This window comes from Camellia sinensis, chromosome 3, assembly GCF_055761805.1.
Source record: "Camellia sinensis isolate YWXY chromosome 3, ASM5576180v1, whole genome shotgun sequence".
Taxonomy (NCBI): domain Eukaryota; kingdom Viridiplantae; phylum Streptophyta; class Magnoliopsida; order Ericales; family Theaceae; genus Camellia; species Camellia sinensis.
The window spans coordinates 194059394-194071844 of record NC_138963.1 but is presented as its reverse complement, the minus strand read 5'-3'; the positions used below and the strand labels follow the sequence as shown (position 1 = coordinate 194071844).

At 37.4% G+C, this 12451-nt stretch overlaps 1 protein-coding gene across 3 annotated transcripts; it reads right to left on the bottom strand.

Moving 5' to 3' along the window:
• Positions 1 to 1556: 1556 nt before the first annotated feature.
• On the bottom strand, positions 1557 to 10947 carry LOC114300018 (vesicle-fusing ATPase). Of its 3 annotated transcripts, XM_082921787.1 has the most exons (12): positions 10487 to 10947; positions 10197 to 10372; positions 8496 to 8604; positions 8315 to 8414; positions 8180 to 8235; positions 4410 to 4475; positions 4237 to 4319; positions 3847 to 3980; positions 3556 to 3757; positions 2399 to 2417; positions 2094 to 2237; positions 1557 to 1998 (listed from the first exon to the last, which is right to left on the bottom strand). In XM_082921787.1, the coding sequence occupies exons 1-12, from the start codon at positions 10604 to 10606 to the stop codon at positions 1957 to 1959; spliced, it is 1251 nt and encodes a 416-aa protein (XP_082777913.1). In that variant the 5' UTR covers positions 10607 to 10947; the 3' UTR covers positions 1557 to 1956. The 3 variants fall into 3 exon arrangements, with proteins under 3 accessions (XP_082777913.1, XP_028100673.2, XP_028100674.2); XM_028244872.2 differs by lacking the exon at positions 4410 to 4475 and having other exon boundaries at positions 2083 to 2237; XM_028244873.2 differs by lacking the exon at positions 4410 to 4475.
• Between the last annotated feature and the right edge of the window lie 1504 nt (positions 10948 to 12451).

The following is a 12451-nucleotide window of genomic DNA, read 5'->3' as shown; positions in this document are numbered from 1 at the left end:
CTGCCACCACCACTCACCACCCACCACCCACCACCCACCACCAGCTACTACCATCTACCGCGCCGCCGCCACCACCCGCCACCTACTTGCCATCACCACCCACTACCTACCTGCCACCACCATCCACCACCAGCTACCTGTCACCCACTCACCCGCCACCACCACCACCTGCCACCCACCACCACTACCATCATCACCCACCCGCCACCTACCTACCACCACTACTCACCACCATCCACTCGCTACCACCTACCACCCGCCACCGTCACCCACCCACCACCACCACCACTCGCCACCTACCAGCCACCAGCCACCACCATCCGCCACCAACTTGCCACCACCACCCACCACCTGCCGCCGCCACCACCACCACTACCCACTTGCTACTACCCACCACCCACCACCCGCCACCGTCACCCACCTAATCACCATCACAACCCACCCGCCACCACCTACCACCACCTTTCATCTGCCACCCACTTGCCACCACCACCCACCACCTGTCACCACCACCACCACCTGTCACCACCACCACCACCATCCACCCCTCGCCGCCACCACCCGCCACCTACTTGCCATCACCACCCACCACCCACGTACTACTACCATCCACCACCAGCTACCCACCACCACCAGCTACCTGTCACCCACTCACCCGCCACCACCATCACCCGCCACCACCATCACCCGCTACCCGCCACCACCACCACCACCATCACCCACCCGCCACCTACCTACCACCACTACTCACCACCACCCATTCGCTACCACCTACCACCCGTCACCGTCACCCACCTACCCACCCACCACTACCACCACCCGCTACCTACTCGCCACCACCCACCACCACCCGCCATCCGCCACATACTTGCCACCACCACCCACCACCTGCTGCCGCCACCACCACCACTACCTACTCGCTACCACCCACCACCCACCACCGTCACCCACCCAACCACCATCACCACCTACCACCCACTCGCCACCACCTGTCATCCGCCACCCACCTGTCACCACCACCCACCACCTGTCACCACCACCACCCACTCGCCACTGTCACCCACTACCACCACCTGCCACCTATCCGCCACCACCCACCACCACCCGCCATCCGCCACCACCACCCGCCACCGCCACTGCTACCGCTACCACCCACTCGCTACCACCCACCACCCGCCACCGTCACCCACCCACCTACAACCGTCACCTACCACCAGTTACCCACCACCTGCCGTCACCACTTTCCACCACCGTCTTTCGCCGCCACTTGCCACCACTTGTCATTTTTCACTATTTTTTATATTTTTAAATTTTTTTAAACATTTTGTCAATCACCAAACGCGTTTATGGTTTATGTTTTTCTAAAAATAAACAAAAAATAAACAAAAACCAATTTATAAAATTTTTGTAAATATAAACTGAAAACGTAAACATTACCAAACACACCCTCAATTTTCAAAAGATTTAATCCAAAAAATTCAAACCAAACACACTTTATTTTTTTAATTTTTAAATGAAACTAAATTAAAAAAACAAATAAAGAAAGAAAATCAAAATGAAACAACAAACAGACCTGTAAATTTACATATTTGACCAATCAAAAGTACAGTATATGTCCCCATCATTTTACAAAATTTAAAAGAGTAATGCTAGAGATTTCAAATGTTTTACCAAATGTTTTCCTAAATGTCTCACATGGATGTGGGACCCACACCACATCCATGTGATATATTGGTAAAACATTTGAGACCTCTAGCATTTTTCAACTCAAAAACATACATATGTGGGCAACAACATTAAACAGAGTACATAACAGACTCATACAAATCAAACAGAATATAGAATTCAAACATAGTTTCTAAAACACCAAGCAAACACAGCTCGAAAAATGCTACATGTTCTGATAGAACCAAATATGAAGTAGAAACTTACACGGCTTGGACCGCCACTTCAAACTCACTCCAGGCCCATACGGCAAACTGAACAGCGAATTGTCTCCTGCCATAGCACGCCTAAAATGTTAAATGCTTTGATGGGGCAAAAAAAAAAGAAGAAAAAAGAATGTGAACCAATATAATTTACGGAGGACTTACGAATTTCTTCTCAAGTTTGGCCTTATCCTCTTCGTAAGAAGCAAGTGTAGCTTGGAAATGTGAAGTGTCTTCCTTGAGCCTTGCAATTTCTTGTTGCATGTGTAAAACTTCAGTCGAATTAGTGGAGCTCAACTGCCGCAGAAACTGTAAAACCAAATATAAAATGAGGATTATAGAGCTGGTGATAGAGATAGCGTTTCAAGAGTAATGTTCAGGAAGGTATGGCATGGCCCTTTACTCATTACAATTAATATTCTAAAAACTCAGATATTTTACTAATTAAATAACCAAAACAAGATTCTTACCATTTCCTCCATTCCCATCCTGAAAATATCAGAAGAAAACAAGACAGTTAATCAGAAAACAATTTAAAAGCTACAAAATATCTCTCAAGGAATGAATGATTACTTGTAATTATAGCAAGCATTTGTGAAGTCTTATTTATTTCACAAATGTGTGAAGCTAGGAAACAAAAACCAATTAACTAGGTTTTAACTTACACATACTTATTCTTTGGATCATCTAAATTTGTAAATACTGTTAAATAAAGATAGTCGCATCAGATTAAGAACTAAGCTGACAATTTGTGTTCATCCCAAAGTTTTGCACTGAGAACTTATCATAACATCAAATCCATGAACTGGAGGAATAATTAAAGCAAGCATTTAGTATATTTCTTCTTTATTTATTTATTTTTTTTGGGGGGGGGGGGGGGCGGCACCAAACCTCCAATTATGTCTCCATTAGTATGAAATGAAAACAGCCTTAACAAGGGTTCTTTCGAAAAGGCAAACACTCTCGCCACCTTGCCCCTCGTAATGCTCCAAACCCTTATGTGTCTTGGCAAGCCAATGGCCACAAAAGAATCTGTTATAAGTTGAGCTTTACCTTTCTAATCTAGAGATCTAGGAGTTATAAAGGTTGAGTCCTGGACAAGGGAATACATTGCAATAATGCTTCTATAAAAGAAGCTTGCAACTCTATGAAGATTCTCAATTTTGGAGGTACCATTATTGAAATGAATCTAATAATTAGCATATGTATTTTGTTACAGAATGTTTTTATTTTTAAGCACTTCATAATTAGAGTAAAATTTTACAATAATGTTTGAGTTGAAAAAATTTAAAAGCATGGACGAAACTTTGACCCTATAGTACTTTAATCCGTGTAAATGCACTGGTCTTACCCTTTAAGCAGAAAACAAATCTAATATAATCTCTACACCACTCCAAGCACGTGGTTGGAAGTGGATTTTGTTTTTATTGTTGAGTAAATTTTGGCAAAGTTAGTAGGACACTAGGTATACAGTTTAAGGTTGTCAGGATCAAGAAACGATAAAGGTAGATTTCCTGCTAAAATATAGAAAACATGTTTTAATCGAAATCACATTTTCTATTACAAAATTTCTATGATATGTACTGTATGTCATTCAGCTATAAAAATAAATTTTTATGAGTATTACTTGCTTGGTTCAAGGCTAGATTCCTGAAGTCTAGACTTGACTTCTTCTATAGCATGGAGGAAATGGTTCATTGTTACTTTGATATCCTTCTCGACATGCTTCCCTAATCCCCTATCTCCTGCCTGGACCACAGCATATGAATGTGCACGAGTGACTAAAGATGCAAGGGCAGAGCCACTACAGTCGCCATCTGTCCCGCAAGCTGTGCAAACAATCACATGCATAATCTCATCACATAAATGATGCATTGATGTTTCCACTTACACAACAATATTGTTCAAACAACTTTACCAATTTCTTGAAGATTCACATCTTCGTCAAGTACAAAAGCTTGTCTCATGTTCCTTGTGTTGATGTCCAAAATTTGCAAGCGCCCTTGCTCATCTGGGTACTCTACTTTGACATGTAGTTCAATTCTACCTTCCCTACAAAACAAATACAATATAAACTAGATTTCTTTTCTTTTTTTTTTTAATTGAGTTGGGAAAATGAGAATAAAATAAATAGCTATATACATTTGTTTGGTTACCCATAAAAGGAAACTATGTATAAATAATTTCATTTTTCTCAACTTAGATAAATTCAAATTTTGAACATACCTTCTGGAGTTCAAAAAATGTGAGATATCGTTGAAAATAAAAAAGAAATCAACAAAGAACAACACGAGGGAGAGAATGTTACCTCAGCAGTACTTCATCGATGAGCTCCTTTCGATTTGTACTAGCAATAATAAAAATGTTGTTCAATACTTTCATGCCATCAACCTGAAAGGCATGCAAATTTTCAAGTATTTCCTAGACAAGGAGAAACAATAAAACGAAAAAATTGAAAAAAGAAATATGAGAGATATTGACCATCGTAAGTAGTTGGTTTACAAGCCTATCATCCATATGGTTTTGTCCCATACCTACCCCTCTATTCTACACAAAATCAAAAATGCATTTAAGACATGATTTGGAACATACATATGGAACCAAAAAAGACCACTCTCACCCAAGCTTGGTTCATATAGTCTAGAAGGCCATTTCACCTATTGCCAATTGATTTTGGGTTAGATGTCTTCTATATTATAAGAACCCACAACACAAATAACCTTAATAAAGAATCTTTGGGATTGCACAAAACTCTTTAATCCTTTTTGGTCTAACATTGCTTCATGCTTTATTTTGTTAAGGATCTTTCTTAGCTCCTTGTATTAGGAAAAAAATCGAAGTTCTATATGTGCTTGTGTGTGTGTGTGATTTCAGGCAACATGAGCTAGTAAGGGAGCTATCTAGGAACTATGGCGGAGGCTGAGATGACACTACATCATCAGATACTAGCCAGGCCAAAGCAAAGATGGCTTTGGGAAAAGAAAGAGTGAGGAGTTGTTTTAGAGGTCTAGAAGTGAATAACCAAAAAGCAAGAGATGGAGATGGTTAGATCTTCTTTATGCATGAAGACGGAGGCTATATTTATAAGGATTGGGTTACATAGGCCAACTCACCTAGTGGCCTCAGTAGTTGGAATGGTGGTCAAGTGTACTCAGCTATGAAAGTCAATAGCACTCCAGATTGGTAGTAGTGATGTCTCTTTATTCCATGCTTTTAGTGATGTCTCTTTATTACATAGGCCAACTCACCTTGTGTGATGTCTCTTTATTCCTTATTGGTAGTAGTGATATGTACTCCAGATTAGTAATTGTAACTCATCTTTTGAAACATTGACAATAAGATACAAGGCTTGAGTTTCATGCTTCTATATCAATATGCTTTTGTAAGACAAGCACTCACTATTGAGTGTGTAGTCCAGATTAATTAGCATTGCTTTCAAGTTATTTCTATGCCCTATGATTTGTGATTTCAACTTGTCATCCACTTTTAAATGTTTTTATTAATTTAAACAACCTACGCTTTTAATCAGTGTGAACAATCAACATAGAAATGCTATTCTATATGAAAAGGGTTGCTCATGGCTTAAAGTTTTGAATTCTGAAAGGCAGTGTATCTTATCCGAAGACTCCAAAGGTAATGGTCACCTAGGCAAGAAACCATTTTTCTAGAAAGTGGTTCCTAAACAATAAACACTCAATTGTTTTGTGCATAAATACAGAAAGCACTTGACTAACCTTAGGTAATAATCACATCTGCATGTACTTCATAGCTTCTCCATGACAGTTGTATTGAGCATGGGATCCCTTTATCCCAAAACCTCTAGCCACCAGACATGTAGCATCTCTCATATTAAAATTGAAGGAGTCTATCTCCGGGGAGCCTTGCAGGTGCACTTGGCCTTCCTTCCAAGAATAAGGGGACTGTACACCTGGGTGCGCTTCTATCCACTTGAGCCATCACACTTGGTTTCCATCTCTTATATGATTCTACACTTGTTTTCCAGTCACCGTAATACACTCATGCCATTCTACGTCAGATAGAAGAGCCTCGGGACACCTTTGGGTTTGGTGCCACGGTTATGGGGCACCCAAGAGACCTCATGACTCTACATGAGATCATAGGAATTTTGGACTTGGTATATTGGAAATGAAGATTTGTTGAGATGCCTCGTACTAGACTCGTTAGGGGGATCTGCACTAGACCGACCTTGGAGAGATCTCGACAGGAAGAGAACTCTAGAGTGTGACAAAGACAAGTGACTTGTTCATATCTGAGTACACTTGACCACCATTCCAGCTATTGAGACCACTAGGTGAGGTGGCCTATGTAACCCAATCCTTATAAATATAGCCTCCATCTTCATGCATAAAGAAGATCTAACCATCTCCATCTCTTGCTTTTTGGTTATTCACTTCTAGACCTCTAAAACAACTCCTCACTCTTTCTTTTCCCAAAGCCATCTTTGCTTTGGCCTAGCTAGTATCTGATGATGTAGTGTCATCTCAGCATCTGCCATAGTTCCTAGATAGCTCCCTTACTAGCTCATGTCGCCTCAAATCACACACACAAGCACATATAGAACTTCAATTTTTTTCCTAATACAAGGAGCTAAGAAAAATCCTTAACAAAATAAAGCATGAAGCAATGTTAGACCAAAAAGAATAAAAGAGTTTTGTGCAATCCCAAAGATTCTTTATTAAGCTTATTTGTGTTGTGGGCTGTTATAACGTTGAAGACATCTAACCCAAAATCAATTGGCAGTAGGTGAAATGGCCTTCTAGACTATATGAACCAAGCTTGGGTGAGAGTGGTCTTTTTTGGTTCCAAAATCAATTGGCAATAGGTGAAATGGCCTTCTAGACTATATGAACCAAGCTTGGGTGAGAGTGGTCTTTTTTGGTTCCATATGTATGTTCCAAATCATGTCTTAAATGCATTTTTGATTTTGTGTAGAAAAGAGGGGTAGGTATGGGACAAAACCATATGGATGATAGGCTTGTAAACCAACTACTTACGATGGTCAATATCTCTCATATTTCTTTTTTCAATTTTTTCGTTTTATTGTTTCTCCTTGTCTAGGAAATACTTGAAAATTTGCATGCCTTTCAGGTTGATGGCATGAAAGTATTGAACAACATTTTTATTATTGCTACTACAAATCGAAAGGAGCTCATCGATGAAGCACTACTGAGGTAACATTCTCTTCCTCGTGTTGTTCTTTGTTGATTTCTTTCTTATTTTCAACAATATCCCACATCTTTTGAACTCCAGAAGGTATGTTCAAAATTTGAATTTATCAAGATAAGAAAAATGAAATTATTTATACATAGTTTTCTTTTATGGGTAACCAAACAAATGTATATAGCTATTTATTTTATTTTCATTTTCCCAACTCAATTAAAAAAGAAAAGAAAAGAAATATAGTTTATATTGTATTTGTTTTGTAGGGAAGGTAGAATTGAACTACATGTCAATGTAGAGTACCCAGATGAGCAAGGGCGCCTGCAAATTTTGAACATCAACACAAGGAACATGAGACAAGCTTTTGCACTTGATGAAGATGTGAATCTTCAAGAAATTGGTCAAGTTGTTTGAGCAATATTGTTGTGTAAGTGGAAACATCAATGCATCATTTATGTGATGAGATTGTGCATGTGATTGTTTGCACAGCTTGCGGGATAGATGGCGACTGTAGTGGCTCTGCCCTTGCATCTTTAGTCACTCGTGCACATTCATATGCTGTGGTCCAGGCAGGGGATAGGGGACTAGGGAAGCATGTTGAGAAGGATATCAAAGTAACAACGAACCATTTCCTCCATGCTATAGAAGAAGTCAAGTCTAGAGTTCAGGAATCTAGCCTTGAACCAAGCAGGTAATACTCATAAAAATTTATTTTTATAGCCGAATGACATACAGTACATATCATAGAAATTTTGTAATAGAAAATGTGATTTCAATTAAAACATGTTTCCTATATTTTAGCAGGAAATCTACCTTTATCATTTCTTGATCCTAACAACCTTAAACTGTATACCTATTGTGTCCTACTAACTTTGCCAGAACATATAATCCATGGGAATACGAAAACACCAAAATGATGTCAAACCCAAACAGGGAAAAAAATATTTGAATTATGTCAAAAACCTTTAGTCTGATATCGTGAAATTAACACACGCACATATATATAACACGAATTGTAGGTAGCACAACTAACAGCATTTAGAAGGAGCAAATGTTGCATCTATGCTCACCTTAGCAATGGAATCAATTTCATCAAATATGATGATGTGTAGGTCACTTTTAGCTCCTAAAAGAAAAGATTAAATGATCTCACTATAAAAGCACAATGAAGTGAATTTAGAATGAACATACGTACGCATCTTTACCAAAATGTTTTTCATCCTCAACGGCTGCTTTAAAGAGTGACCTTATTTTCCTCTCTGACACACCTTGGAATGCATCTAACACATCCGATCCATTTATAATCTGCATGAATGGGAGGAGAAAAAGAAGTGTCAAAATAAGATTAAAAAAAGTGGAGAGAGAGAGAGACAGAGAGAGAGAGACCAGGGGCTCTTTTGCATTTAGAAATTTGCAAATGCTTTGTGCTATCAAGGTTTTTCCAGAACCTTGTGGCCCATATAGAAGCATTGCTCTTACATGCTTCAAATTCAGCCTAGCACAAGAAAGTCAATAGTTAATAACTTATAGTAACTAGATTTAGGGAGGGGGGCCATGTATCATATGTTAAATAGGCTGGCCATCAAAAAACGGGAAGCCCACCAAGACTAGTTCAAATTCCCGCAAGCATATGGAAGCAGATTTGGTCATGAAAGGACCCTACAAGCTTGAGATGTCCCCATGAAAATGAGTCTTGGGTATATTTCCAGTGTGTAACAATCTAAAGGTAAAAGAGATACCTTTCTATGGATTCTTGCCCCTTGTGGCAAAGAGGTGGAAACAGTGGACCACTTCATTTTGCTCTTTGTCCATGTACAAAGAGTGTGGCCTGTATGCCCTTTAGTTCTTTCATTTTTTTAGGGACTACTGTCTGTCTCGCAGCTACCCAAATATGGGAAATATCTAAATGGCCTAAGGATGTTCTTTGGAATCTGCTAGTATAGTAGGCAGTAGTAGGTGGCATATTTGGACGGCATGTAATACAAGTAGTGTTTGAGGAATAAGCTAGAGAGTTCAAATTACATAAATCCTAACCCGACTGTTCAGCCCATTCATCCTATTAGTTTATATTTAAATAAAATTTATACTAAAATTACCCTCTAATGATGGAATGAGTTCGCAATTACTACCACAAAAAAGTTGCCCCATCATCACTTACTGTTATCTATTCTTGGATTCTAGGGGGAATTCACAACATTTTGTTCTAGTGTTCTTTTCTATTGATTAAGAGGTGACCACGTTATTTATCCAAAAAACAAAAAAAAAGAGGTGACCTCGTTCTTTTCATTCATTTGTGGGAATATCGCCTTTGCATCCTAACACTTCACTGCAGCTATTATCAAATCCTTCACCTCTATCTTTCATACCCAACAACTTCAACCTATTTTACTTCACTTTGTTGTACTTTTCAATAATAAACTTGCTATAATAAATTTAGAAATATTAAAATAATTATGTTACTAGTTAGGATTCATAAGAATTATTATTTTTTTAATATCAAAATCCTATCAAAGTAAGGGATAGACCTGGGGTTTATGGCTTGGAGCTAAAAAATTCCTTTTCATACAAAAAACTAGCAAAGGTTTCACAATAAGTTCCAATGGGGTATATTGAAACTACTCTTTTTCTTTCGCTTGTTAGCATACAAAACTATTTTCAAAGCATTTTTACAAAAATATATATATATATATATTAAATTTAAAAACATTTTCACACACCTCTATACTCCTATACATATACCGAGATTATTGACAGCTCAAAAGGCGTTAGCATTTTCCTTATTGAAATATGAAGTAATTTGAATGAATAGCTAAATTACCAAAGGAAGCAACTATACTATAAGAGCCGGTTTGAATGGGCAGATTATAACATAGGATTAAGATTATTAATCCATGGGACTCACGTTGCATTGTTTGGTTGCAATTTTTGTTATCTGGATGATGAACACTTTATCCAAAAAAATTGACCGATTAATCCTACAACTAATAATGCAAAACAAATATATATTGCAAAATAAATGTGAATAAGAAGGAATTATCTATCTCAATAATTCAGCAGAATAAGCAATCTTACAATAATTATGAATACCTCTTTACTACATAAGGAGGAACCATCCGCGAGCCGAATGCAGACTGCAGTATTTGAGCAAATTGGGATGTCATGCCTCCAATACCAAGTGATATCAGCACTTCTTCCAGTGATTCCATATTGAAGCCTTCCCTAAATATGCTTTTACATGTTTCAGCTCCCCGGATTAGGGTACCCTGTGATCAACCATGCCAACAACTTTGAATAATTCTTATTATTCACAAAAACATATATATATATGGGCTCTCTATATAGGTAGGTGTGTGCATCTATTACAGATCTAGCTGTACCCGGAGCTTCTGAAGACATGGCCACCGACGATTAGCCTGAGCACAGCGAGCACTCGGCGGCCGGGGCACAGTGTTGAAACTCAGATCGGACAGTTGGAACGGACTACAGATTCCGCCCATACATCCTCAAATTCCGCCGTCCGGATTGACGCCTCCGGCTGAGAAGAGGAAGACACATGTGTTGTGTTTGGTTCATGATTTGGGTAGAGATTTGCAAGGTGGAAGAGAAAAGTTAGGTTATATTTCATTCATATTTTATATATATATTTTTTTCGTTTTTCAAATCTCAACACATAGAAGGAGAGGGAGGGAGAGAGAGGGAGAGGGAGAGAGAGAGAGAGAGGGAGGTGGTTTCGGCCATGGGGCTCGTTGCAGAGAGATAGAGGTATGAATGAATAAAGCAGAGATGGATTGGGGGGGGGTGTCTGTGGAATCAAGGTCTCTCCTTCAACCCCCTACTTATTAGATTATTGGACTTGATTTTGGGTTCAATTTTATGATTTTAACGGTTGACATTTTAAGATTTATTAAATACGTTATATTTGTAAAAAAATTAAGTTGATTGAATATCAAAAATTATATATTTGGATCATCAAATTAAAAATTATTTTTTTAAAAAATTTAATGAATAATTTTCCGAACACATACTTTCTGATATCCAATTAACGTGATTTTTTACAAGTATGATATACTTAACAAATATTAAAATGTGAACGATTCGAATCATTAACATTGGGCCTAAAAATGGGCTCAATGACCGAACAAGTAGGGAATTAAGGAGATAACTTAAGGAGAGGATCGTAATTCGGGTTGTGTGTCGGGTAATTGGAAAGTATGATTGGCTTAGGATATGCTCATGTTTGAAAAGTAATGTTAAAGATTTTAAAATTTTATTATAATTTTTATTAAAGGGCCGTTTTGGCATATTGTAAAAAAGTTAAAAAGTTATTAAAAAAATAAAAAAATTCATACTATTCACCTATTTTTTGGAAGGAAAACTGTCCAAAAATAAATAAATAAAATAAAATAAAATAAATAATCCAACACAGGTCAGGCTGTGCAGCCACTGCCGCATCAGCCACAATTTCTCATAAAAGTGCGAAAACGTGGCACAAATTATGTAAGCCACACTTACATTTAAAAAAAAAAAACAAAAAACGAAAGGAGAGAGAAAGTCAGCGCAGTTACACTAGTCTAAGACATAGGGGTAATTTTGTAATTTTATTATTTTATATAATATTTTATTATACATTTTTTCGTAAAAAGATAAAAAATTATCCCAAACAACCATTTTTTTCTTAATTTTTTAGTGCACTTATTTAGAATACCCCAAACAATCCCTAAATATTTTATATATGTATAAGATTTATATAATATGAGTTTCATGTAGATCTCACACATGTAAGATATTTGATAAAATTTTTAATAAAATTTTTAAAATTTTTAACATTTTTGGTTTGAGAAGTCTTTTTTGTTTTTTTATTTTGACTTATTATAAAAAAAAATATATGTAAAACGTAATAAATAATGTAATTTAAATAAGTTAATAAATTAAGGTGGTGTTTGGTAGAATTTTCTAAATATAATTTGAGAATAGGAGTTGTATTTTGAGTTTGTGAGTTTTGGAATTATGATTTGAATATGAAAAATTTGTTTGGTGAATGGATTTTGAATTGAGTGGCGAATTTTTGATGTGACATATAATATTTGATACAAAAACTTACAACTCATAACCAAACACACAACTCAAATTCTATTTAAAGCTCATAAAAATTTTAAAAAATTCGAAAAATATTTTTTATTGAATATATAAAAATTAACATGTGTCAATTGTAAAAAAAAAAAAGAAAAAAGAAAAATGTACTGTTCCGGTTAACCGGCCGGACGACCAGTTAGCTCAAATGTTTTCGCCTTAGATAGAATTTTCAAAATTAAATATGAAATTAACTTTTAAAAATCGTAAAC

What these genes read in the sequence shown, in the direction of transcription:
- LOC114300018 (XM_082921787.1), bottom strand. Translation starts at nt 10,606, where the DNA reads ATGGGCGGAATCTGTAGTCCGTTCCAACTGTCCGATCTGAGTTTCAAC. An exon ending in CCTCCTTATGTAGTAAAGAG is followed by an intron (nt 8,605 to 10,196) that starts GTATTCATAATT and finishes TTCTTGTGCTAG; the next exon opens with GCTGAATTTGAAGCATGTAA. An exon ending in CCAAACTTGAGAAGAAATTC is followed by an intron (nt 1,999 to 2,093) that starts GTAAGTCCTCCG and finishes GTGCTATGGCAG; the next exon opens with GAGACAATTCGCTGTTCAGT.